Below are 27441 nucleotides of genomic sequence, written 5' to 3'. Positions count from 1 at the left end.
TTAGGTGGTATTTGGACTCTCTTTTTTGTTGTTGTTGTTAAGGTTTTTTGTATTTATTTTGAGAGAGAGACAGCATACAAGCAGGGGAGGAGCAGAGGGAGGAAGAGAGAACCCCCAAAAGGCCCCACATTAATAGTGCGGGGCTCAAACCCACAAACCGTGAGATCATGACTCAAGCCAAAACCAGGAGTCGGATGCTTAACCTACTGAGCCAGTCGGCTGCCCTCTCTTTTTTTTTTTCCTCTTAATACTTGCATTGGTGGTGGGGTGGGGGTAGGGATAACCAACATATCAAACACATTTATTGAATAAATATAAAATTATCTTTTAAATTTATGCTATTTAAGTTAAAAAATTGAGTCAATGAAGAAAAATATCAAGTAAGTAATGATATGGATTGTGTGCCAATATTGCAAAACTTGTGGACTTCCAAATGATTGAAGTTCAGTAAACATTGTATTATGTACTGGTTTCATTCAACAAAATACATAAAGATAAATGACCCAAATGAACTTATACACCTGAGATACATTGAAATGTTGTGGTGACAATAGTCAAAGAGAAGTCTATATAATATTATATACTTTGATACAACAGTTGAGTGTTAGAAATATTAGCAGCCTCTGGACCAAATACATACTCTCCAAAGCTCTTTAGACAAGAGCTGCATGGTCCTAATGTCCAGTCCTCTTAGATTCAGACATCTTTGTCAGCCCATACACTATTATATATTTGTTTGCTGACAGGAATTTGGAGGGCAATGTCATATCTGCTCCATTCAGAGAAGCTTTTCAGAGGAAAAGAGTCACAACACTCAGATTGTAAATCATTATTTCAGAAATGTACATGTGAAAAACTGCCTTAGAACGGAGGAAACACTGTAATATTGAATGAATACTGTTAGTTGTTTAATCTGTCACTACCTTAAATATTATGGGTAGAAGTTCAATTAAAATTTTAAATCTCAGTGGCCTGATGATACTGTGCATCTTTCTTTCTCTGTAATGGCAACCTTCATGTACCCATCCAAGAAGCATTGAGTATTCTGATTAGTTGCATACATTGTCAGATACTCCACTTAACACTTGTTTTCCTTGGGGACAAGAATGATGTATTAGACATTATAGGATGGTTATACAGTGTTTAGGAGATACCCAATAAGTGCATTAGAATCTTCAGAGATAGATTCTTAGAATACACAGAACATTGAGCAAGGAAGGAAGGAAAAGTTTATAGGACAGCACTAACCTCTTACGTGTATGTAACAGCAATGGGAGGGACAGTGAGCTAAGTAATCTCGCTGGGACAGAGAGCCTTCTGGGGGATGGTAAAATACAGGGCTGGATTATTTCAGCAAAGTTTAACACACAGCATTCAGACATTACATTCTGTTATCATTGTCATTTTCTTGTTGAAATGGCAACCGCAGGATTTTTCATAGACCTTACTTGGAAGGGAACAGTGCTTCAGATAAATAATAGTAGTGGCTTACTTGTACTCTGTTCTTTCTTCCTTTTCCCACATTAAAATTCTGAGGAGATAAAAGACAGACCTCCTCCCATAAACCCCTTCCCCCCTCCCAAAGTGAGTAGTCTCACAAACCTTCTTTTGAACTTCTAAAAATATGTGATTGGCTAATCTGCCTTAAAGTACCAGCAATACACTAAACGTGGGACAGAGCTAAGAATGTGTCACTGTTCCTGAGCAGTCATAGGACAACTGAAAAGCTTAAGGAGGTAACTATATTGAAAGTTGTTTATTAGCATTTTCCTTAGGAAGCCTGAGGGTCCCTGAGAGGAGACAAAATCACAACTGCACCTTAAAGTGTGACCAGGGGAGGAGTTGAAGCTTTTGTTGCAGTAAGCAGCCAGAGCCCCTGGAGGGATGCCTTACTGCATTAATTTTCCAAATCCTTTGGGTGGGTCACAATTGCACTCCAACATCCTGCCTGCAAATGCTAAATAAATACCAAGTTCACGTCAGCCTAAAGAACCAACGTACTAACTAATGTAATTTGAAGAATCAGATGCTTAAATAATTTTCAGTCGATAATTCACATGCAAAGTCACTGAAGTTGGTATATCCAGACGAATACATATTCTCTGTGCAAATGTCCAGAAGGATAGCCAGGGTGATCAAAGGGTCCTTCTCTTAGGAGTGATTGAAACCATTCTAGATTATGTCTGCTACAATAGAACAGTTTGTATTGCAGTTGTAGGAGGTGGGGCAGGGATTGGTCTTCACAATAATAGGATGTTAAGATAGTATGATAGGAGCTTCATTCCTCACTGGAGAGTGGTGAAGACTTAACAAATACAGAGCCTTCAGTGTACAGAGATCAGTAAAATTTGCATATGATTTTCAAAAAGAAATAAGGTTTAGAAAACATTGTGCAAGGGAACAGCCTTCGTACATGTAGTCACTTGTCCAGCAGTAATATATTTGATTCTTCAGTTCAAGCATTCCAGCAAGACCTGGTGCAATGATTCCTGCTGCCCTCTGTTTAATTTTCAAGAGTCAGTTTGCATCTCTACAACCAAACCCAAAGCGTGACATTTCATGAAAAAGGCTGAAAATAACAACTGCTAAGCCCTCAATTTCTCTCCACTTTGGTTCTGATGAGAGTGTTTAGTTTCAGTGTGAGACTTTGAGAAAATCACTTTTTTTTTTTTTTTTTGAAGGGGAGAGAGACAAACAACTCATTTGCAAAGGGGTGTGTTCCTTATAAAGGTGGTCAGGGAATCTTACCCTGAATAACACAGACACCTCATTTCCCAGAGAAGGAAATTGTTTTATAAGTTTTGAGAGGTCTGTCGGCTTGGTAGGTTTACAGTTCTGGTCCCTGGCGCTCGTCTGTCTGCCCCTTAGCTTTGTAAGTTTAAGCAATTGACGCGGCAGGGCTGGGTGCTTTTTTTTTTTTCCTCTCTCACTTCCCTGCGATGTTTTGAACTGCCTTCCTACAGACGTCATACAGCCCTTGAGGAATAGTTTCTGCCTGGAGAGATTGAATGATAGTTCTCATTCACAAAGGCTTGGAGTCAGATTCTAAGCAGGGGATACAGCGGAAATTACATTCACAGGTAAAGCACTGGGCCCAACTGAAGTGCGGAGGGCTCCTTTCTCTGGCTGGCTTCTTGGCTGCCCCAGAAGAGTGTTTGCCTGTGGTCGCCCTGAAATGGAACTTCCCTGACAGCTCTCTTGTGTTACAGTACCTCGCAGTCGGTTTCTTTCCCTTTCACTCTACCTGAGTACTTTGCGAGTGTTGGAAATCTTTAAACCTGTTATGAGAGATTTGCAGAAAAGACAAAGACAAGTGGCTCTTTCACTGTGTTGGTTTCCCTTGTGACCAGATGGAAGAATAGATTCAAAATTCAGTTCCTCCGTTGGCAATGCAAAACATAAAAGAAACTGTTCACTTCCAAACAGCCTGGTGCTGGAGTAAATTCAGCATGAAAGAGGAAAGAGCTCCTGTGTCTTAGAAGCTTCCTTATGTGCTGGACTGGGGGCCTCAGCTGGATTCCGGGGAATTTGGATTTCTTCAAGCAGCCTCCCTTGGAAATGGAATATATTTAAAATCATCTTTGTAGAAAGACAGCTGAAATGTATTGATCAGAATACTTGAAGACATTTTTCCCTTTTTCCTTTTGCTTTTTTTTCCTTCTTTCTTTTTGTTTTTTTGTTTTTTTGTTTTCCTAAAAATGAGCATTATTATGAAGCCAAGATCCCGGTCTACAAGTTCCTTAAGGACTACAGAGGCAGCTTGGTAATGTGCTTTTTCTCTCATGCTTCTCCCCTTTTAAGATTGACGTAATACTTGAGTCTTTAGTAATTGCTGAGGAAGTTCAGAAGTTAGGTGTGATGTTAAGGCTTTGTAAGAAAGCATGGTATTGGTAACACTTTTATTGTCTAATTTATGCCCATTTTTTTTCTGCTGTAAAAACAGGGGTGCCCACAGTTGTTGCTGTTTTTTTGTTTTTTTTTTAACTCCATGTGGACTACAGCGATTCATCTCCTGATGATTTTTAGGGAAGGAAGGAAACTTGTTGGGAGCTTAGGTGAAAGCTTGTCCTTTTTCACTGTCTGGTTTGGTCTTGTTTTCTCATCTTTCTTGCCTGCTACAAGCAGGCTGGTAGGTGACAGTACGCCATTGTCTTTAGAAGATGCCTTGGCTTTTAGCACAGATATGTTAGAGAAATTAATAATGTTATATATCTTTAATCATATGACTAACTTGAATTTAACTGAGTGGCTACATGTAAATCAAGTTGCTTATCATTCCATCGTCTATGGTTTGTTTTATTAATAATGTTCCCTGGTAATGTTTTTTAATAACTTTAGTGTTTTCACTCTAATGAAAAGTACCAGTTCAGGATTATAAAAATTATAAATTCAATCTAGAAGCAAATGTACAGGTAGAGATGCAGTAAAAATGACTTGCTTGATATTCATCACTTTGTTTATCTAACACAATAATAGAACAAATATTTGATTTAAAAAAGTATCTTAAGTTCAATTTATTGTAATATTTTATTCTACCATTTCCCCCAATATTGATTTGATATGCTTGTAAACAAATAGCCCTTAAGGGATAGTTTCCCAGTAAAGTGCCTTCTGTGTCTAGAATAGCTATTTACAGAATACTTTTCAGCGGCTAATCTTATTTTATTTATCTTAGTACTTGATTATAAATAAATAAGCTCCACTCTTTGGAATGGAAATAACTATGCCTCATATAGGGGAAATGAAAGCAATAATGGAGTGCAGGTGTTTGGAGACAGGACAGAAGCAGACAGGCTAAATGTGTTACGTATTATCTAAGCAGTCAAACAAATGCAAATACTCATGATATTTGCGTAAGGAATTCAGCCCGTGTTTATGTGGTTGGGTTATCATTTGCTGTTACTGTACTAGTGTTTCATACGGGGCTAGACTCAAGAACCGTTCCTTCAGTAGTGTTTCTGTGATTTTTAAAAACTATAGATGCAGACTCTGTCTCTTATGTCACTTGTGATTCCTTATAAAAGAATATATGCAAAAAAATCTTTTTAAGTAATACAGGCAATAAGTTCCTCCTGAGTTTACTTATGGAAAATCTTGCATCTGCAAATTAATTTGTGTGGTTCTTTTATGCCAAATAATGAATCCTGGGAAATACTTAGAATCTTTTTATTAATCACCACAGCTAATATAAATCTCTGACCAAAATAAATGGGTAATCAGAATTTATAAAATATATGAATTTTATTAATTTGTGATTTCTCTCCTGGCTATTTGAAAAACTAATCTGATACCTGAGTAAATAGTATTTAACCAAACTATTTCCCTTTTTGCCTAAGCTTCCAGGAGACCTATTTTTAAAGTCAAGGTTCAATGGGCAATAATTGGATCATTGCAGGTGTCTGGTAACAGTGACAGTCTTTACTCCTCTGAGATTGACAGTCTGTTTTTATCCACAACTATTCTATTTTATAATTCTAAATTCTATAAGGTATTTTTCATAAATAAATAAGGTAACAAATCAAAATAAATTTTTAAAAATGCTGACTTGTGGCTGTGTATATTGTTCCATGTAAGTATTTTGCATGGTGTTGGGGTCAGAATGTTTTTTATGTAAGAAATAAATGTCTCTTTATGCTAATTATTCCTAGGCTTAACAGCACAGTAGTGATGCCTCTCCAGTTATTAATCTTACATCTGACTTATTAATAACGTAACTGCTTGAGTGTATAACTGTTGTCTCTAAATCTTTTGGCCTGAGGTTATAAGTGCTGTAGTTACAGTTTTAACATTCCAATGTCCTTTTTTCACTCAAATACTATACATACCTTTATTTATATTTATCTATAGTGAAATCTATACAGATTATAGATTAGGTATATAGAGGAAATATATGTATGTATATAGATAGATACTTAATTTTTAGAACTAACAGCATCGTTCTCCTCGCGCCTTTGCACAGGCCTCAGGGAGCTCTGTGGGACAATGTCTTTTCCTTATCAGCTTTTCCGTTATAACTTCTCAATCACAACCCCCCCCCCCCACTCTCCACCTCCTTTCCTTTTCAGATGCCAGAGACTACTTCATCCTCTTTACAGTTGACTTCCCATAAAAGAAACCAAATGATTTACCAGTAATCCCTCTTTCACATGGTTTTATTTCATTCTGGACATCAGAATACTTTGTTCTTGGAGACCCGTCTTTTGGCCTGACCATCTTAAGTTTGCTTATTAAATCTATTTTCTGTTCTATTGGTCCACTTTTCCAAAACTGTCTAGTCCCCCTTGGATGCTTCCAAGCCAAGTGCTATCTTTTGGAAGTTTTCGAACTGCCTTCTGCAAGAATCCAGTGCTTCAGATTACTTTTCCTTTACTTTGTTCTGTCTGTATCTCTCCGACCAGTACCAGAAAAAGCAATCCGTACTAACTTGGTGTTCACAGCCCTGTGAGATAGTCACATTTTTGAAAGAGGTTCATGGCAAACTCCTGATGATAATTTGTACCTTTCGTTTTAGTACATATACTTAAAAGAAAAGCCTTACTTATAGTTAAAATTTTATGAATTTAGAAAAAGTAAAATAAAAATAAACTTGAAATCAATTTGTTTCCTTGTAGTATAGATGTCAGAAATTTAGAATATTACATAACAAGAATAAATACTAGGTTACTTTTATTTATTGAACTGGTATTTAGTGAGTACTGCGTATGTGCCAGGTTCTAACAGAATATGATTATAGTATTTATCCTTTAGCATTCCTTTAAAAGTATACATGTGTGAAATCAAGAAAAACTTAATATATGTGTTTTCTTACACTCATAAAATTTTAATAAAATTGGCAAGCTCATAGATTGGGGCATTGTTTGCCTTTCTAGGTTTTTCAGTAATAATAGTCTGCCTTTAAATTCTGTCAACAATTATATATTATAATAATACTATAATATTATAGTATCTTCCCATTTATAAACCTATCCTAGAGATACTTTTCACTAGTCTAATTAAGACTTATGTAATTCAGTTTAAATGAAAAGTTATTAACACCTTCCAAATATAAATATAAAGAGATATTTGGCTTATAAAACTGGATTTTGTTCTTGCCTGCTATTGGATGTTCATTATTTGGCATATGCTTGTTTTATTTAAGATTGTTCATTAGGTATGCTGGGGGAAAAAGAAACACTACTCTCTAAAATATAACTGTGGGGTTTTTTTATGAAGTAAATTTTGAAACATTATTAAATATGTGAAAATTATACTCAGGATTAAGACATACAGAAAGTTTGGAAAGCTCTTCCAAAGCCTTTGATAGTGGTTGCTTATCTGTGAGGGTAAAAGTGGCAGGAAGGGAGGTAACGGAATGTCATTGAACTTCATTGCATTATTGTATGAGTGTTTTCATCAAGGAAGTATTTTACCTTGATGTTTAAATATATTCAAAATATAACTACTATGTGCAGAAACAAGCTCATAGTTTTATGTGTAAATATCTACACATCTGGTAAACAACAGTTTGCTCAATGTCCAAAACATGGGGAATAAGCGTTTCAATATGGAGCAAATTCGATTATCTGAATAATGTCGCTGCTCAGATCAATAAATTATTGTGTTTTTCTATCAACTCTCTCTTCCTAAGGTAAAAATTCAGGCTGGCTGAGAATTCTTATTTTGACCTCAAGACAATGTCTTCTCCTTATCAGCTTTTCCGTTATAACTTCTCAATCACACCACCCATTGAAAAACATTTATTGGACTAAAACTACTAATTTTATAATTGAAAATAAAAAGATGCAATAATATTGATTAGTATTTTGGAAAATTCCTCAGAACTCTCACTACCCCTATCTCAACTGTTTTCATTTTTTTTGCTTAGCTGGTATATTTGAATCAGTTGTTGTAAATACCATTTTTGTGTTCTGCTTCATTTAACATAGTGACATTTTTCTACTTTTCTAATAACAATACTTGTAGCTTTCATTTTAACGAGTGTATTTTATGAATGAAAACTCTGTGGAGAATTTTATATACAGTATCTTATTTCATTTTCATAACCACATTGAGAGAATTATCAATCCACACTCTGCAGAAGAGGAAATGAGACTAAAAGGTAGAATAACTTGGTCAAGGACCTTTAATTGCCAGGGAAGCCTGGGATCATAACCCAAGTGGGCCTGCTCCAAAGACAGTGCTGTTTTTACTTCAGCATGTTGCCTCCCTCTACTGTCTACGTAATTATCATTTTAATGACTGTAAAATTGTGCATCTTTTGAATATATCTAAATACAGTATTGGATATTGTAGAAATAGATTGGAAGTTGTCTTTTTAAACATATGATAGCCCATGAAGTTTAGGGATGGTGATGGGTGTTGAAAATGGCTGTTTGAGAGATTACTGCAGTTATAGCCTCTAGACTAGTATATTCTCTTTTGGTAGCAAATAAGGTCATGTGTTCCCAAGTACAGAAATAAAGAGCAGAAGTTCAGCATCTCCCAGTTTTGAATAGATCATCTTTCTTTGTTCTTGGAAAGCTCTGTAAGTCTTCAGCTTAGAAATAAATACTATATCTCAGACGTTGTATGAAGTTTCATACTGTTTTAAGTCACCTTTGAAAAAGGTACAGAATCTTCTTTCCTACATGTTTAAAATTTTATTTAATTATTATTATTATTTTTTATTTTAGAGAGAGAGAGCATGAGTGGGGAGGAGGGGCAGAGGGAGAGAGAGAGAGGATCTTAAGCAGGCTTCATGCTCAGCATGGAGCCAAACACAGGACTGGATGCCAGGACTCTGGTATCCTGACCTGAGCTAAAATCAAGAGTTGGACACCCAACCGACTGAGCAACCCAGGCACCCCTTTCCTACCCTTTTATCTTAGAAGCTTTTATAAATGGGAAAACAAATAGAATTAGCATACTTCCTCCCTGTGCAATATACTCTGTGACTTGGCTTAGGTCGGTTCAGAGTTTTGACCATATTATAAACTTTTTTGATCCTATTATGTAAGCTTATATCACCTCTGTTATATAATAGACTTAAAGATACACAACTTTTAGAAGTGATTAAGATCCCTTGAGTACTTTTTAAGATTTTATTTTTAAATAATCTCTACACCCAATTGGGGCTCAAACTCACAACCCTGAGATCAAGAGCTGTGTGTTACACTGACTGAGCCACCAGTTGCCCCCAGGATCCCTTGAGTGTCATTTAAAACATAACTAGGGAAGCACAGAGTGGATCACAGAAAGATATAATCTTTAAAGTCATAAATTATGATTCCCTGAAAAAGTCCTTTGTCCTTTGTCCAGCCTACCTCTAACTTGCTGTGTCCCTGGAGAAGCCACCTCATCCCTCTATAGGGGTGTTTATTCACTGTAAATTAAAGAGGGTGAGCTAGATCCATGAATTTCAAATATGCTTTTCTCCATAGACCACTTTTTATAAATTAAATGCTAATGTACATAAGTGAGCATATATGGAAGATTTAAAATTGTATGCATATTTGATATGTAGAGGTAAAATTGTTAAAACATACGTATATATGAAATATATTGGTAAAAATACATAAACATACATATAACAAAATCACCACTGAATTTGCCCTTTTCCCACTATCTCAAATCCAATGTCTGTTCTTGTAATACCTCTAAAAAGAGCTTTAAGGTTCCAAGGAATAGTATTTGAAAACCACTAAGCTAATGAACTACTAAGATCCTTTTTTAGTTCTATTTTCTGTAGTGTTACCCTACCACTGGAAAGTCATTTGTGTTTTTTGTATCCTTATGCGTACTAGGATAAACTTGCTGGTAATAAAACTTCCTGGGAAGTTCAAATAACAAGAGTTCACATACTTCTACCTTGAAAGACTTTAAAGTTATGGGATGATTCTCATTTCTGAAAAATCACAGAAGAGTTACAATAGTTAAGATCCATTAATTTTATTTAGCATCTTCTTACTTTCTACAAACTTATTTTAGACTTGTTTTGGGTGTGATAATCATCATTGATTACATGTATGCATAGTTGACATGTCATGAATTCAGCATGGCGGTTGGTAAAGAAATGATGATTTGGTACTGAATCCTTCAGAAGAAAGATGTTTCTTTAGTTTGGGTGTTTCCCAATGGGATTTTCAACCCACTTTTTCTGTCATGTCACTGGAGAATAAAGTTCAAGATAATGTTCCCCCGTGCAACACTCTTTTCAGGGACACTTCATTCTATCAGCTCCACATTAATAGAACTAGCTGTGAATGTATGTGCAGTCCACTGAGTTCTATATGTAGTTCTACTCTTTTCCTCCTTATTGATCTGGAGCACATCAGATCAGTTTTGACCCTGTTACAAAAATTTGCCTTTTAACAAAGATGAAGTTTAGCTCATCTTATTAGTCCCTTTGTCAGTCATTCCAATCACGTAGTAAATTTTGCTAAGTCAGAATGAATGAGGACATGAATGTAGTCATAGATATAGAAATAGTTAGTCATGCATCCGTCCAACTGTGATTAGCAAGATAGAGAAAAGTAGATTCTAAGATGAAGCGGAAGGAGCGTCTGGGTGGCTCAGTTGGTGGAGCATCTGACTCTTGATTCCAGCTTAGGTCATGTCCCAGGGTCTAGGGATAGGGCCCCACTTCAGGCTCCACATTGAATATGAATCCTGCTTAAGATTATCTCTCTCTCTACCCCTCTTCCCCATTTGTGCTCTCCTTCTCTCTTAGAAAGAAAGAAAGAGAGAAAGAAAGGAAAAGAGAGAAAGAAAAAAGAAAAAGAACAATAAATTAAGATGAACCTGAAAAAGGAAGACTGTTAATAAAGTCTTCAAGGAGATTTTTCTTAGGGAGATATACCTGAGAGCTATGTATAAATATTCTGAATAATACTAATGTTAAACATATAGAATTGTTAAAGCCTGGATAAAGGTATCAAGCATGGGACTTGCGGGTTTATTAACTACGTTGGTGAAGAATGTAGTTACAAAGAAAGCACAGTCTTAATTAAAAGCCAATATAGATTTTCTTAGGAGCCCTTCCAGAGATTATCCAGCTTCTCAAGAGATAAAGCTGAGGTTTGAGATTTATTAGAAAATGGATAGTGGAAGTAAGGTATATTCTAGCCAAAAGCACCAAATCTCTCCAGGGATCAGGGGCTCCAGAAAGGACTGGGATATCACAAGGCGGAAGACAGTGAGCTTGGGCATGGTACTATTAAGTGTAATCTTGTAAAGATAACTAACAAGAGGCTGTGCCTATGACTCTCAAAATACCTTGCCCTGTGGTCAGGTTTAGCATAAAATAGGAAGTTCTTTAAAAGAATGGAGAGTAGGGAGAAGCCAGAATCTATGGATACATTCTCTTAGTTATCTCGCTCTTAGCAGGGAAATTTAAACTATATGTATTTATTATTAACTTTCAGCCTTTTAAGGGAGTTGTCTCTCTTAGGAACGTCCTGGGGGATGGGGGAGGATGTGAATTGGGGAAGCTAAGCTAAACTGCACTTCAGAATAATAGAAAAAAAAAATACAAGGGAAAGATTGTGGGCAAGGGGTGAGGAAGTGTGGCTAGAGAAGTTGGAGCGAACATCAGAAAGGAGGCGAGAATGGAAGAACTGCATCCAGTTTTGAACCAAACATCCACCAAGTAGCGCCATACCCCATTTAATCACACTGTCACCTTCCGGGCAAAAGTGATAATTAATGGATTTGAATGTAGAAGATATTTTATCCCTTCATCTCAGCCTTAAAAACTTCCTCCAGAGGACAAAGGGAGTCAACTGCAAATCTCATTTTTCTACTACACATGAGGGAGAACAAGAAATTAGAAAACTAGAAACTAGATATAGAATGTATACATATCAGGATTGCACCTTCCAAAGCTTTCTTACAGAAAACAGCCCTCATATTTTACAATCCGCAGTTAGGACGTTTTATTTATATCTAGTTCTAATTTCCCTTGCTTAAAATTTAACCCATTTCTACCTAGTAATCTGTGGATATAAGGATAGTGAGTCAAAAGATAAGTATATTCTTTTTTAAGACATTTGAAAACTGCTAGTAAGTGACCTTGTGGTCTTTTCTCATTTCATACCACACAATGTTCATTTTGAATTGCAAAGTAGATGGCACCAGTGTGACCTGCTAAAAAAAATGTTTTATAAAACATAGTTTCAATATGTAATTGTTTTCAGGCTTCACACAGAAGAGTGTTCCCATTGTAACTAATTCTCCTTCCTGTTTGAAATACATCCAAGATGAGGAATTCAACTCCTTGTAATTAATATGCATGAAATATTCATATATATATATATATATATATATATATATATATATATATATGAAATCGAGAAAATAATAATTCCCAACATCCATGATTTCATGCTATTGCAACGTGGCACAACATTTTCTTTGTGTCAAGGAATTTATATGACTGATACTGTTTTAGTTAGGATAAATTACAGCAAAATGTGTCAGCTTTTAACCAGTGGCATTCTAGAATGTGAATGAGCCATTGCTGTAATGCTGTCTCTGATGCTGCAGCTTTATCATGGAACAGCAGGTAACTGATCTGTACCTGGATCACCAACGAGTTAGGACAGCAGCTCCTAAGCCTGTAGTGATAGTCCAAGTAGTAGCTGTTGTAATGATAACTACAATATATTGAGCATCTACTGTTTGTCAGACGTTGGATTTGGTGCTTTACACAATTCAGCTCATTTTGTCCTCAGAATGATCGTATGAGGTAAAACTGAAATCACCCAGCTTGTTAATCAGGGAGCTAAAGAAAAATGTGATCTAATTCTAAATGCCGATTTGTTATTGTTGCCGTTGTTGTTCTTGTTTTACTTGCTTTTCTCCACTTTCTGAACTGCCTCCTTGATGCACAGTTCTGCTTCATGGTATTCCGAAAATGAGTCAGTAGGCTTTTTCCTTTTAACCTTGTGCAACTGAAGAACATCTCTGTATTTTGTCTGCCTTCTTTCTTGAGCTCTTCATATAAGCCTTCAACCATGAACCATGCAGATGTTTCAAGAAATAGAAAATGGACTTTGACACGGCTCCGTTTTTTGGAGATCTAGCTAGTTCCTGAGGCATTCAGTTTATTGACTCTTCCCCTCAGTCAGACTATAAACTGCACTGCCTTCTTCCTCTCTGGCATTTGACCAGTCCGTAGAACCATAAACTCTTTGAAATGAAAGGGACCACAGAGAGTAACCTATAATCTAATTCTCCCCATCCCTGACCCCATTTTGGAAGCAGAAAAGTTTTGCTAGTCTTTAACATTTCTAGTCAAATAGGGTCAAGAAAAACTGTTGGAAACAATGTCAGTGCTTATGTGGCAAAGATTTTTATTGGAGAAATATTTTTTTTAAAAAAACTCAAAAAAGGGGGCGCCTGGGTGGCTCAGTTGGTTAAGCATCCGACTTCAGCTCAGGTCATGATCTCACAGTCTGTGAGTGTGAGCCCCATGTTGGGCTCTGTGCTGACAGCTCAGAGCCTGGAGCCTGCTTTGGATTCTATGTCTCCCTCTCTCTCTGCCCCTCCCCCAGTCACACTTTGTCTCTCTCTGTCTCTGACAAATGAATAAACCTTAATTTTTTTTTTTAATAAAAAAATCATAAATGAAATTTGAAGTCAAATAGAGAATTAAAACTTTGTCTATTAGGCAAGTGTGTGAAAGCAGTGCTATTATAATTTGTATGGGACTTTAATGTAATTCTAAAGTTAAGTCTGTGAAGTTAACTAATACCATGATAATGACATCATCACTTCTCAAACAACTGGATTAGAGGATTATGCATAGAGAGGTATGGAGGTTGAGGCCCCAGCAATCCCCTGAAGGAAATTCAAAGCACTGGGTTGACCAAAGTCCTCCCTAGACAACTGAACCTGATCATTAAATTTTTTGGAAGTCACATAGTTAATTAAGTAGCTAAAATTCATGTCTTGAAATTCTGCTTTCCGAATATAGTATTTGCAGCAATAAAAATAGTGGTAATTACTATTTACTGAATGCTTACTATGTGCCAGGCACTATGCTGCACATTTGACAGGAATTATCACATTAGGTCCTCAACATAAATCCTGTGAGGTACCCATTATTAGTATTCCTCATTTTGTAGTTGAGGAAACTGAGGCCTCATGAAGTAAACTGACTAACCCAGGATTGCAGGGAAAATAAGAGAATTTCATGGGTTCGTATACCGTTAAAAATTATAAAATATTACCTTTAGCGATAGTATATATGTAAACACATCAACTGAGTTAGTAAACCTAATGTCCTTAGCACAGTGGCTGACTCCTGTGAGTGCCTAGGAAATGTTGGCTTGTGTAATGCATTTTTTTTTTTTTACCTTTGCTTGTAGTGTAACTTATAAAAAAAAATCAAGAACTCTACATGTGAACACTGACTTAATCTATAAGGGCTCTTTTTCCATAAGGCAGCCAGCCTTCTCGGGCACATCTCAGAACTGAGCACTTATACAAAGCTAGGTATTGTGAATAAATCACACCAGCGCTGCGATTCAAAGAAGATATACTTCTATTCAGAGGGGTTAAAGCAATAAAGTACACAGAGAAGGGGGGATATAAGAAGTCAACTGGATGCTAAAACACCTCTGATTCTGTTGTTTAAAAATTGGTCAGAATCCTCTAGGGAAGCGGTTCCAGGCAGGGGTTTAATCCGAAAGAAAGAGACAGTGCCTGAAGATTATCGCCGGGTCCAACTGTGAAGACTTTCTCCATGTAACCTTCCTACTCAGGGCTGCCAGGTGGTCCAGTCTTTACAACAATGTCACTGCCTGCCTTTCCCTACCTGTCCAGACCCTATGCTCCTCCCCTCATACTCTTGGTTGTGTTGTTTGCAGATTGTTCTCTCTGTAGCCTGACTCTCATTCTCCTTACCAGGCCCCAGGCTGGGTAGGACCCCTGTTTAGTTTACCGTTTCATCCCAGCTCAGCAAAAAGGGCTTCAGCCTCCTTCTCCATTTCTAGAAAGACAACAAGCTAAAAAACGAGATCTGGTTAGATCAGTTCCTGGGGCCTAAAGTGTTACTTCAGGATGGACTCTAAAGCAGAGGGGCTAGAAATGTGGAGAATGCAGTGGCTTAGTGAGATCTAGCAATTAGACTCCAATATCTCTGGTATCTACTTATTTTTTTCATGAATCCTTACCAATAATAATGTGTAAAGGCATTACTTTGTCATAATTAACAACTGTACATTGGGTTAAAAGGTGTGATTGAGGGTGCAGTTAACTACCCTAGGGGGAAAAGTTGGCCCACTAAAGATGCTCTGAGTTTCTTGCTTGGAAAATTAGTCCCAATTGTTTGAGTCTTCTTGTTAAAACTGAATCTAATTGTATATGAATCAGCAAGTGTTTTCTAGGGTAATATAAAAAACAAAAGGCAAATCTGCTTTTAGTAAACGTGCTTTTAATTGAGATGTGATTGAAATTGAGAAAACCATTTTATATACATAGGTATGAAATTACATCCTTACCTAGAAATACACCTGAAATTTCTCCATAATTATAAGACACTTCTCATGTAAATAAAGAACTAGACAGTCCTCATTGTTTAAAGTCAAGATGGCTAATCTTTTTCATCCCTGGTCAGTTAGTAGTAGCCATATGCAATAAAGTACCAGGAGCTGCTTTGGGGCTTGGAGAGAAAAATTGTTGCCATCAATTGGTGATATCTATTAGAGAAAAAAGGGGCATAATGTAGCTGCTTGCCATTTAAGTGGGCCTAATGACCTCATAATCATTATTTATGTGTAAACTCTGCCATTAAATTTGCATGCAAATAAAAGTTGTAGCAAAAGCAGGGTTTATACATACATACAAATGTGTACTTTTTAGAAATTTTGACATGTTTTTGGTAATTTGTCACCTAGAAAGAACACACTATGTGTGAATCCTGCAAAGCATTAAAACTCTTTGTGGATATTGCAAACCAAAAATAAAAAGTAATTCGTAATTTTGGTTCTCAGTGGCCACCCCTGTAATCACCGCCCAGATTGAAAATACTACTATCAACAATCCTGAAGCCACCTTTGTGCCACTTTCAGCCACTGCCCACCCCCTACAAATGTAACAACTATCCTGATTTCAAAAATTGCATTATTTTCTGCTTTTGAATTTTATGTAAAAGTAACAATACAGTATGTACGATTTTGTGTCTCGGTGTTTTTTTTCTACAAAATGCTCTTTGAGTGTTTATCCCATGTTGATATATATGTAGTTCATAAATTCTCACGAACTTTTGTCCGAAGTGTAAATTCAGGGTTAAACTCAGATATGCTAATTGTTTAAATCATAATTTGGTATATAGGACTACATGAGCACTTAAAGCTGTTGTCAGTTTACAGTAATCATTTGACTACAATTTAGTGTCCAGACTCTTGCTTAGATTTTCCCCCACCTAACATTTCTTATGGGAAATCTTCCTAGACCTCCCCGTTCAGAATTAAGACTCCTGTCTCTGTGTCCTCATGAAACCTGGGACATGTCTCTATTAGAGCTCTTGAAGCATTGCAGTAGTTGTCTGCTGAGTGGCCTGCTGTAGCCCCTTGGACTATGAGTGTGTTGTAGGGGAAACTGAGTTTTCTCATTTTGTACCGTTGTGCCCAGCACAGTGCCTTTTGCCATCATGGGCTTTTCAATATCTCTGCAGGAAGAGAGAAGAACAGTGAGTTGTTTGTTCTCCATTACAAAGAAATGTTACAAGCTGTTTTCATTCCTAATTTTTTTTATTTTTTTTTTTTTTTTTTTTTATTTTAGAGAGAGACAGAGAGTGAGGGCAAGTGGTGGAGAGGAGCAGAGGGAGAGAGAGAGTATCCTAAGCAGGCTCCACACTCAACGCAGGGCTCAATCCCACCACCCTGGGATCATGACCTGAGCCAAAATCAAGAGTCTGATGTTCAACCAGCTGAGCCACCCAGGTGCCCCAGTTTAATTTTTTTTTTTTTAATAAATGCCACTCTGCTTACAGATTGTACTGAGTGAGTTGTGAGATAGAGTTTACTCTCTGTGCAAGGAGTTGTAAAGTATCTGAGATGACTTTTGCTTGTCCTGTGGTTTTCACCTGTAGTTTACCATCTCCACTGGTTATTCTTATCTCAACACTTCTCTCCATCCCCTCATATTTCTCTTGTTTTAGATTCTGTGCTTCCCAGGTTTCCTCAACGTTTTCTCCTTGCCTGAATGACTCATCTCAGCCTCATCAACTAGTAAGAAACAGGGCAAACAGAACATGCTAGTGTGTGTTGCACATATTAATCACTGAGGTAACATGGCCAACTTCTGTCTCTATCCGTGGGGTGGTTTTTATGTGCAACTAGGAGACCAGCTGGAGGGAGGTGCTAAGACCACCACTCCAGGCTCACTCTAGCTTCACTGTGAACATTTTGAAGCCCAACATAGCTGTCACAACTGGCAGATTCCACAGCTGAGATGCTGAGTCAAAGAGTCAAGCTTGTCCTAGAGCCCTAACAAATGGAATTGACCACTGACCTCCAAAGGCTGAGTTAGCATTCCTGCTTGTACTGTGAACACTTCCCATTTTTAGTTAGCCTTTAGCTTTATCACACTTCTAGACTTCAATAGTTTGGAATTCTAAGAAATTAAGGCCTAACCCTTAATGATAGAGGAAGTGATTTGCTTTTATTGTTGTACAAAAACATTTTCTACCACTGGATCATTTAATTTGATTCTGTAGTTTAAAATGTACAGTTCTTAAAGAAGTGTTCTATTTCTGTAGCTTTTCTATTAGTTGCAAAAGTAAAGTGCATTTTTCATTGCTTCATTTAACAATGTTTATTAACAAAGTTTTGCCCCAGACATCCTACTGGCTGTTAGAGAGACATTGATGAAATATATAGTCCTCACCTTCATAAAATTTCCAATCTAGTGACTTTCTAAAATATTCCTGTGGGGCAAAGGATTTCTAGTTTTACCTGCTACTATATCTCTTGGAATATTTTTTAGTTTCATGGTAAGAGGAAACATTTGTAGTTTAAGGGTGTTTCAGTTGCTCTCAGAAATCCAGTAGTGAACAGAAAAACTTAAAAATTATTCTCACTGCTTGCATTTGGGGAAAGGGGGTTGCATAATATGAAATAAGTCTAGAATATTTTATTTTCTTAGGCCAAAATATTTTCCCTGGGCTAGAGGGATATTTTCATTTTAAATAAATTGTTTATTTAATCACCTCCTAACAAGGTTGTGCCAGCCAAGTTAAATATTTAAATTTATTTTATTTAAATAAACCTTAAAACCAACACATTTCTTTTTCACTTAGTTGAATTTAGCCTTTAATTTTTCAAACTTAAAATAAACTGGGAAATTTTAATGTACACATAGAAAGGGAACATGTGAGGGGAACATCAGGAAAAACAGTTGGAAAGAAGCGAATTTTAAACAAAAGTAAGTCACAGAATTAATATTTAACATAATTTAACTTACTGTCCAATGTCCGTCTTTACGGATAATCTTTAGGAGACTTTTTATAGATCTTAGTTAAATGTTATAAAATGTTTAGGGCCTTGTTTCACTAATAAGGGAAATGAACTTTTCCTTTCCCCAGGTAACTGCCACTAGCTAGTTTGCCTGCTTACGAAATAAACTCATTTTACTATTACCATGGTTGAGTTATAGTTATATTCCCGGTTATATTCCCTTATAACATCGTGTATAATCCATGGCTTTAACTGGGTTAATCTACGCAAATGGCCATTTCATCCAATGGGATCTAATAGGGGCTTTCGAAAGAACTGTCATGTTGAAAATCAGAAGGCAACGTCATTCGTGTCCCACTCCAGTTCACCATAAAGGATTTGCCCATAAAGATTACAACTGCCATACAAGGGAATGATGGAAAACAACCTGTTTGCCAATGTCAGATTATTATCAGACTTTAACGATGAGCCACATTATTACATGATTCTCAGCCATACATCTGGACTACAGGCATTTCTGTGCAGTTATAACAGCTCTGGTCCTATGCTACTACTTGTGAAGTCAGTCTAACTTCAGAACCCACCCCATTTAGTATACCCTGTCTCTTCTGTGCACACTGTGGTCAATTCCATAAAGAACTTGTATGGACTTTAGCCAGTAGTCAGAAAAAGTGTGATATTTGGTTTATAAACTTTGTTTATGAGACTTTAGTAAATTTTAAGGTAATTTCACACTTGAATCACCTCCTTCTTCCACCTATGTATCCTTGGTCATCCCTTCTTTTTTTTTTTTATTTTTTTAAGTGTATTTATTTTTGACACAGAGAGAGCAAGCGAGCATGAGCTAGGGAGGGGCAGAGAGAGAGGGAGACATAGAATCCAAAGCAGGCTCCAGGCTCCAAGCTGTCAGCACAGAGCCTGACGTGGGGCTTGAACTCACAAACCATGAGAACATGATCTGGGCCGAAGTCAGATGCTTAACCCACTGAGCCACCCAGGCTCCCCAGTCATCCCTTCTTAAATAACTAGATTTTGAAGTTTTGTTTGTGTGTTTTTCTTTTTCCACTTCTGGTTTGTCTAGTTGGTGATTATACTTTCTTTATAAAGTTCTGGTAATTTAATGTGTAATTCTTTTAAAATCCTCACATGTAATTTTCTAGTCAAAAAATGCTTGAATTTCTAATACACAAATAAATTTTAGATAATTTACTTCAATAAACTGGATAATTTGTTCAAAGCATCAAACACATTTGCTTCCATAATTCATGCCATTTTTGTATTAGTGAATGTATACATAAGAGATACAAAAAGAATACAGAATACAGACCTACACATGCAAACTTGGGCTTCCCAAAATATTTTAAATTAAAGTACCAAATTTCCTTGGTGCCAATCGCTCTAGGCGTTTTCACTCAGTCACTTCCTAAATATTGCATAGGGATAAACTACTCTGTAAATTTCAATTCACATAAAGTAGATTTAGTTGAATACCAAATGAATGCCGTATTGTCTTCTCAAATATTTCTAAATAAAAAGTTGCTTTCAAGTCTTCCATAACTTTCTATATTCGTTAGTGCCCAAACTTAGAATGTGAATCTATTTGAAGAGAAAAAAAGAAAAAAAAATTACTCTCAGGACAATCTTTTTAAATGCGTGACAATCGGTTTTGGCTATGATAGAATAGATTCATGTAGTCAGATAGGAGAAAAGTCTGTGCCTTGTGTATCAACTCAGGTTGGAACTTACAATTTCCTAAAACATTTGGTGGGAAAGGGAGTTAAATCCATGAAAACTTGTATAGAGTTTGGTCTCAATCCTAGCTATTTCTGATTTAGTATAACATCCTGAATAAATTGATTCATGCTACTGGAGAGAAGGAAATATTCCCTGTAATATAGACGTTCTGACTAAGGGAAGTAAAAGTTAGAAAATAAGGCCTGGTTTCCTCAGAATAATTCTGGTGACTTAAAAGATATTTGGGGAAGGTCTGAGTAGGTCTGAGTTGCTTTTACTGGTAGGTGGGTAGGTGGAAATTATGCTACATATACAGATATTTAATCTGGAATCTTTAATAGAAAGTGAGTTCTTTTTTCTCAGTTATCTAAGAAACCCTGTAAGCATTTTACAGACAGAAATAAAAAGCGCTTAGAAAGTTTGGCATCACATGTTTAATCTTCCTGTGCCAGAAATAGGCCAGATGGCCCTGTCTTGGAATAGCTTTATAGATACTCTGTTTTGTTCCATGGGTAGTTTTAATCTTTGATATCATTTGGATATCAAACTTTATCTGCTTGACTGCATTCAAAGTATCTCTATCTCTTTAGGCCCTTACATATGACAGCATATGACAGCCTAGAGCTGAGCTAATGAAATTCAAAGGCTGCTTGGATTTGCTGACATAATTACTGAAGAAATTGGGTAGCTTCTGAAGCCAGTGGACTTCAAAATTAGGGTCTACCACTTACAAACTGGTTTGATTCTGGACAAGGGGTTAAAACTACCCAGGGAGTTTCTGTGAAGGTTTAATATAAGAATACATGGAAAGTGCTCACCGGGAACATCTGGGTAGCTCAGTGGGCTAAGGGTGCGCCTCTTGATTTTGCCTCGGGTCATGATCTCTCGGTTCATGAGTTCAAGCCCCTCATTGAGCTCTGCGTTGGCATGCTGAGCTTGCTTGGGATTCTCTCTCTCTCCCTCTCTTCCCCTTCCCTACCCACACTTCTCTGTCTCTCTCAAATAAATAAACTTAAAAATTTATTTAAAAAAAAAAGGAAAATGCTCACCTGGCACAATGCTGGTTTCACAGCAAGCCAAATAAATATTAACCACTTTATTATTATCAGAAGGCAAAAAACTCCTATTAATGTTTTCTTGTTTATGTTTTTATAACATAAAGTTGTTAGTTCTGACACAAGTTATGCTTTGATATGGTGTACTATTTGAGGATATAAGGATTTTAGCTGTTTAGAAAATGGTATATGATATGACATATACATGATTTTCACATCAGAATGTTCACGAGTGCAATGATAATGGAAATTTTACTGAGAAAATGTCGTGACAGCTCTAGGTAAAACCTAATTATTCTTTAAGTTGAAGATTAACACGCGTAAATCTTAATCTAAACTTATTATCCTATTAAATAAGTTCACAAGAATATGGAAGAAATTAACTTCACTGCTAGCTAAATCTAGACTAGAAGCTTCTTTGATACAGCCTTTTTAAAATATATATTATTTTCTTTATTCATTCTTTAATATACATAAATGATTTCTATTTCAATAGTAGCCTATAATGAGGCCTTAAGAAGATAGAGATATAGTTTTTTTGGAAGTAGTTCAACCAGGCTTTTCATTTAGGATAATTTTCTGTTGTTTTTCATAGAGTAGTTTCAGTATATTTCTATAAAGACAAATATATAGTCTCTTGTATGTTCTAGGTACTGGAGATATGATAGTGCCTCCTTCCTTCCCTTCATAGAGCTTACTAAGCAAAAATAATTAAACAGATAGTTTCCAATATTGCAAATGCAGTGAAGACAATACCCAAAAGACTGGTTAATGAGGGGTGTGTGTGTGTGTGTGTGTGTGTGTGTGTGTGTGTGTTGGAGATGCGCTTTTGTTAAGGTGGTCAGGGAAGCTGAGAACTAAAGGAGCTAGCAGAGCAAAATTGGGTAGAAGACAATTACAATGTAAAGTCCTTGAATATCTAGTAGGTATGAAGAGCAGAAAGAAGGCCATCTTTTTCAATCCTTTAAAAAAGGAAAGAAATGAGAAAATGCCCTCTAAAGACCTTGAATTTATATGGTATTCACATTCACATTTGCTGTGAAAATCTGGAAATGTCAGAATCATGGGTTCCCCACTGTCAATCCTCAGTGTTGATCTTTGTCTGGGTTGTTTTCTTTGTGTATCTGACCCTGACCTCTGGTGCTAGAATGTGTTCCTGCAAGCCCTGGTAGGCCAAAGTCAGAGAAAGTGAACTTGACCTAGGGATAGAAGGAAACCCTTCTAGAGTAGAAGTGCCCTCACAATGCTTTGTTGTAAATCCCTCTTTATGCAAAGTGTAAGGATCTCCTGGGATTTGTTTTGCTAGATTTGAATGTCGTTTTTTATTAGGCCCTCTATTTTCCAATGCTTCTTTCAGCCAAAGAAATGAAAGAACTTCCAGAAATGGGTAAGAACTATTTAGTAATGTGACCACTTAAAAACAAACAAAGCAAAACAAAAACAAACAGAGAACAACAACAAAAAAAGTAGCATCTATATTCCTTCATGGTAAATATACCTTAACTTTAGATAGCAAGTTTCCCATGAAGCAATACGTATTGAATTGTCCTTTGCTATGAGTACATGGATTTCAGTGTCCTGATGATACTATGGGCTAAATTTAGTTAAGGTTTGAGTTCAAAATGTAATTGGTTTGTAGATATATGTGTGTAAAAAAAATGATTATATGAGCTAGCTGGTGTAATCTTCCCAAAGCATATATTGACCTTCAGCTGGTAGTAAGGTATGCTCACTATGACACAATAAATAGCACAAAAGACAGAAGTTCTAATTGAGAAGACTGCTCACGACATATGTAGTGTTCTTTTCTCTGGCCACCTGTAAGCAGTTCATGAATGGATTCTATTAGCTTCAATGAACAAATATACTCTGGGCTGTATTAACCAAAGTTCATCACCAGTTATCACCACAGCCATAATTCTGTGCTCATAATCCAAGTTCTCAAGTACTTTCTGGATCATAAAACAGCAAAATAATGGCAAAATCAATAATAACAACAAAAATAAGTAACACAAGGTTTTAGTGTGAAATAGATTGCATTCTAATTCTTCTGACTTCCTAACATTCATTATAGATGGGTGGGTGGATGGATAAATAGATAGATACAGAGAAATATATGCACATATACATGCACACTATATGTTCTGTCAACCGTAGCGTATTTTTAGGTAATGCTTAGCATTCATTGACCATAGAAAATAACAGTTTCCTCTGCCCAGATATGTCTCTTTAAGCAGAGATGATAATGCAGCTAAATAGAACTACTTAGAAACAACTCCAAAATGAGCCAGAGACAGTAGAAAGAAAAAGAGATGAATGCTTCTAAACATAGTCCTGTGTTCCATGAACTTAGTAATATCACTTTATACTATCTAAACTTCACACAATTAAATTTTACCAAGTTTACTGTTGTCCTGATGCTTTCCATTTCTTTTGATGACAGTTTTGCCTTCTTGGACTCCAAGTAGTCTAACTGGGGCTTATCAGTTGATGTTTATCTTAATTAAAACTGAGATTTTTTTCATCCTTTTGCTCTGAGCCTCCTACTTTGAGTCTGAAAGGTCACTTTAAATGTGCACATTATTTGGGAAACCACATAATGAATTCATGCCGTATTAAAAGGAGGCTTCTTTTTCTCAAGTTTCAGAGCTTATGTTGAATAAACCACTTGGTTTTGTCTGAATTTTTTAAAAAGGAGCTTATTGTGCTGTTTCTTTAATGCAGTCACAACACTAAGTGAGAAAATCCTAAATTTTCATTTAATCTTTTTTCAGAAAAATGCGTTTTGCTCAATAATTGCAATTAAGCTCTGTGGGAGTGTAACAGCTGCTACAACTGTAACAAATTTAAGGGGTATTCTTTGGTTTCATTACTTTAAGGATTTCTTATATTGTCTATCTTTAATCTAGCAACTCTACTTTTTAGTATTTGCTTATATGCCTGTGTGTAGGTGAAAAAATATATGCACAAAGATAATCTACAGCATTGTTTGTAATAGAAGACTAGAAACAGCCTAAATGTTGGTCAGAATGGGGTTGATTGAACAGTTTATGGAGCAGCAATAATTGAATATTGTGTAGCTTTGAGGACGATCTCTTATGTTCTGATATGGAGCTCTGTCCAGGTGTTGTTTATTATTATTATTGTCATAATTTGAAAAGATTTCTCATTCTCACAGGTATCCACTTTCATTAGTTTTGTGTATCCTTTAGAGTTTGTTTATGTAAGTGCAGACAATGAGAATATGAATTCTATTCATCCCCCCATTTTTATACAAAAAGGAGAAGAGTTTATAGTTTGTTACGCAGCTTGTGTTTTAGTTTGTTTGTTTGTTTAAGTTGACAATATGGTAGTATGTGAAGAGCCTTCCTGATCTTTCTTGGGAGAGCTTTATTAAATTAATTCTCATACCATACTATTCACTTATTGAAAGTGTACAATTCATTGATTTTGAGTATAGTCACACAGTTGTGCACCCATCACCACAGTCAATTTTAGAACATTGTGTCACCCTAGAAGAAACACAGGATAATCTAGCTATTACCCTCCATTTTCCCCTTCACTCACCCCACTCTCAGCCCTAGGCAACTACTAATTTCTTTCTCTAAATGTGCCTGTTCTGAATGTTTTAAAATTTTTTTTCAACGTTTATTTATTTTTTTGGGGACAGAGAGAGACAGAGCATGAACGGGGGAGGGGCAGAGAGAGAGGGAGACACAGAATCAGAAACAGGCTCCAGACTCTGAGCCATCAGCCCAGAGCCCAATGCGGGGCTCGAACTCACGGACCGTGAGATCGTGACGTGGCTGAAGTCGGATGCTTAACCGACTGCGCCACCCAGGCGCCCCGTCTGAATGTTTTATATAAATAGAAGCAAATAGTATTTGATCTTTCATGACTGGCTCTTTCACTCAATATAATGCTTCCAGGGTTCATCTGTGTTGTAGCGTGTAACAGTATTTCATGCCTTTTTATGGAGAAATAGTATTATATTGCTATACCACATTTTGTTTATTCATCAATCGGTTGATAGACATTTGAGTTATTTTCCTCTTTTGGCTAATTATGAATTATGCTGCTGTGGATATTTATGTAAAAGTTTTTGTGTGGGCATATGTTTTTATTTCTTTTGGGTATGTACCCAGTAATGGAACTGCTGGATCAAATAGTACCTCTCTCTGTTTAATTTTCTGTTTTCCAAAGTGGCTCTATTCTCACTCTTTTTACTGCAGAAGATTATTCCACTGAGTAACTTACATCATTATTAATGCGGTTTAGGTATATTTTTTTAATGTTTGTTTACTTTTGAGAGAGAGAGAGAGAGACAGAGCGCAAACGGGAGAGGGGCAGAGAGAGAGGGAGACACAGAATATGAAGCAGACTCCATGCTCCCAGGTGTCAGCAGAGACCCTGATGCGGGGCTCAAACTCACAAACCCTGAGATCATGACCTGAGCTCAAGTCAGACGCTTAATGAACTGAGCCACCCAGGCGCCCCAATTTAAGTATATTTTTAAATGAAAAAGTTAGGGCACAACATTTCTTTTTATTTAATTGGAAAGACTTTTTATTTAATGGAAAGACTGTCAGCATACATGAATATGTTTTTACCTGCGGGCATTTTTCTGCATGTGCTCTCAAGACAATGGTAGTAGTTGCTCACTTTGGAAAGAAGGTAGCCTACAGGCTTGGGAATCTGAGGTGGAAAGGGGTTGAATACTCACTGTTTTGAAGTTAGGAGATTTTTGCTTTAGTGCAGTGATTAATTTTTCAATTGAAAATATGACTCATTCATGAAAAAAGCAGAAATGTATTTTTTTTTGATACTCCTCTGACAAATGGTGGACAGATGAAGGGCTTCTTGACCTGTGCTTTGTATCAGTCATTCTGAACTGTGAAGTGGTCAGTGCTGCACAACCTGTCTTATTTACTGCCTAGTTTGATATCATTTTAGATGTTAGAGCAAAATTTAATGTCTGCTTTTCTATCTTTAAGAGCTTTGGTATCATTTCAAAGACAGACATTGTGAGTTATTACTCTAAAATAATGTTTCCCAACTGTCCTATACAAGCCTATCCACATAAAAGGCAAAAAAAGAAAAAATGAAAAAAACTGGAGTGAACATCAGTGTGAATCATGGGGTTGAGAAACAAGAAAAGGATGGGTGAATTGAGCATGAAAGGTACTGTGTTAACAAGCAGGTCTGGTTGGTCTGGAGTCTTTCACAGCTCTCTGTACAGTGTGTCCAAGTATTGTTCACCGGTGACTGAAAGAGGGAACACCTCTGATCCCCTGCACAGCACCTGTCCTGTAGTTCTGAAACAGCCTTGTGCTGCTCTCACCCATGCTTGGAAATCAGCTGTTGTAGTATGAGCTTTTCTTTTTTTTTAAGACAAAATCTATGCTGATTATATCTTTATTTATTTATTTGCTTTGAGAGAGGGAGACAGAGAGAGTGCGAGTGGGGGAGGGGCAGAGAGAGAAGGAGACACAGAATCCAAAGCAGGCTCCGGGCTCTGAGCTGTCAGCACAGAGCCTGACGAGGGCCTCAAACTCACGAACCACGAGATCATGATCTGAGCCAACTGAGCCACCCAGGCACTCTTTATACTGATATATCTTAAACATGGGAATCAATTCTGAATTCTGCCTTTGGTTAAGTTCTCTTGCCTTGTTATGTGACACAAAAATGCTCACATTAATTTGCTTGCTGATTTTGTTCATCTTTGCAGTCACTCATTTATTCATGAAGCTCGTATTCATTCAGTACTGCTATGACACCACTCCTCAGTGAGTCATGGTTCCTTCTATGGTGCATTGGAGGGCATGATTTCCAGGTGGATAAAGAATAATGTAGCATTCCTTAATGGTCAAAATCCTTAAAGTTTTGTTGTTGTTTTTGTCTTTTTGTTTTTTACATTCATTAACCAAACCTGATTTTGAAAATTACATGACTTTGACTCACTTATTTCTATAAAATGAAAATGGTAATGTCAGCAATCAATATGAATTAGCTTAAAAGTACATCAAGATATAGAGAAAATATTGTATAAAAATTCAATCTTAAGGGAGGATGTAAAATAACTTGGTTTTATCAGAAATTTATAAAACATACATTCCTAGGGCGCCTGGGTGGCTCAGTTGGGTAAGTGCCAACTTAGGCTCACATCATGATCTCACGGTTCGTGGGTTCGAGCACCTCATGGGGCTCTG

The 27441-nt window shown here is 36.6% G+C and overlaps 1 protein-coding gene across 12 annotated transcripts in view; it reads left to right on the top strand.

Annotated features, from left to right (window-relative positions):
- PDE4D (phosphodiesterase 4D) overlaps nt 1-27441 on the top strand; it is a 1416267-nt gene that overhangs the window by 1136475 nt on the left and 252351 nt on the right. Inside the window, exon 1 of one of the 12 annotated variants that reach the window (XM_045493969.1) lies at nt 2939-3763. The exons of the other annotated variants lie outside the window; for them this stretch is intronic. Coding sequence (XP_045349925.1) covers nt 3699-3763 — 65 coding nt within the window. The 5' untranslated portion in view covers nt 2939-3698. Of the gene's footprint in view, nt 1-2938; nt 3764-27441 lie in introns of those variants that run through there. 12 annotated transcript variants of the gene reach the window in all.

Source organism: Leopardus geoffroyi, chromosome A1 (assembly GCF_018350155.1).
Source record: "Leopardus geoffroyi isolate Oge1 chromosome A1, O.geoffroyi_Oge1_pat1.0, whole genome shotgun sequence".
Classification (NCBI taxonomy): domain Eukaryota; kingdom Metazoa; phylum Chordata; class Mammalia; order Carnivora; family Felidae; genus Leopardus; species Leopardus geoffroyi.
The sequence above is the reverse complement of the archived record's forward strand: the minus strand, read 5'-3'. Positions and strand labels throughout refer to the sequence as shown.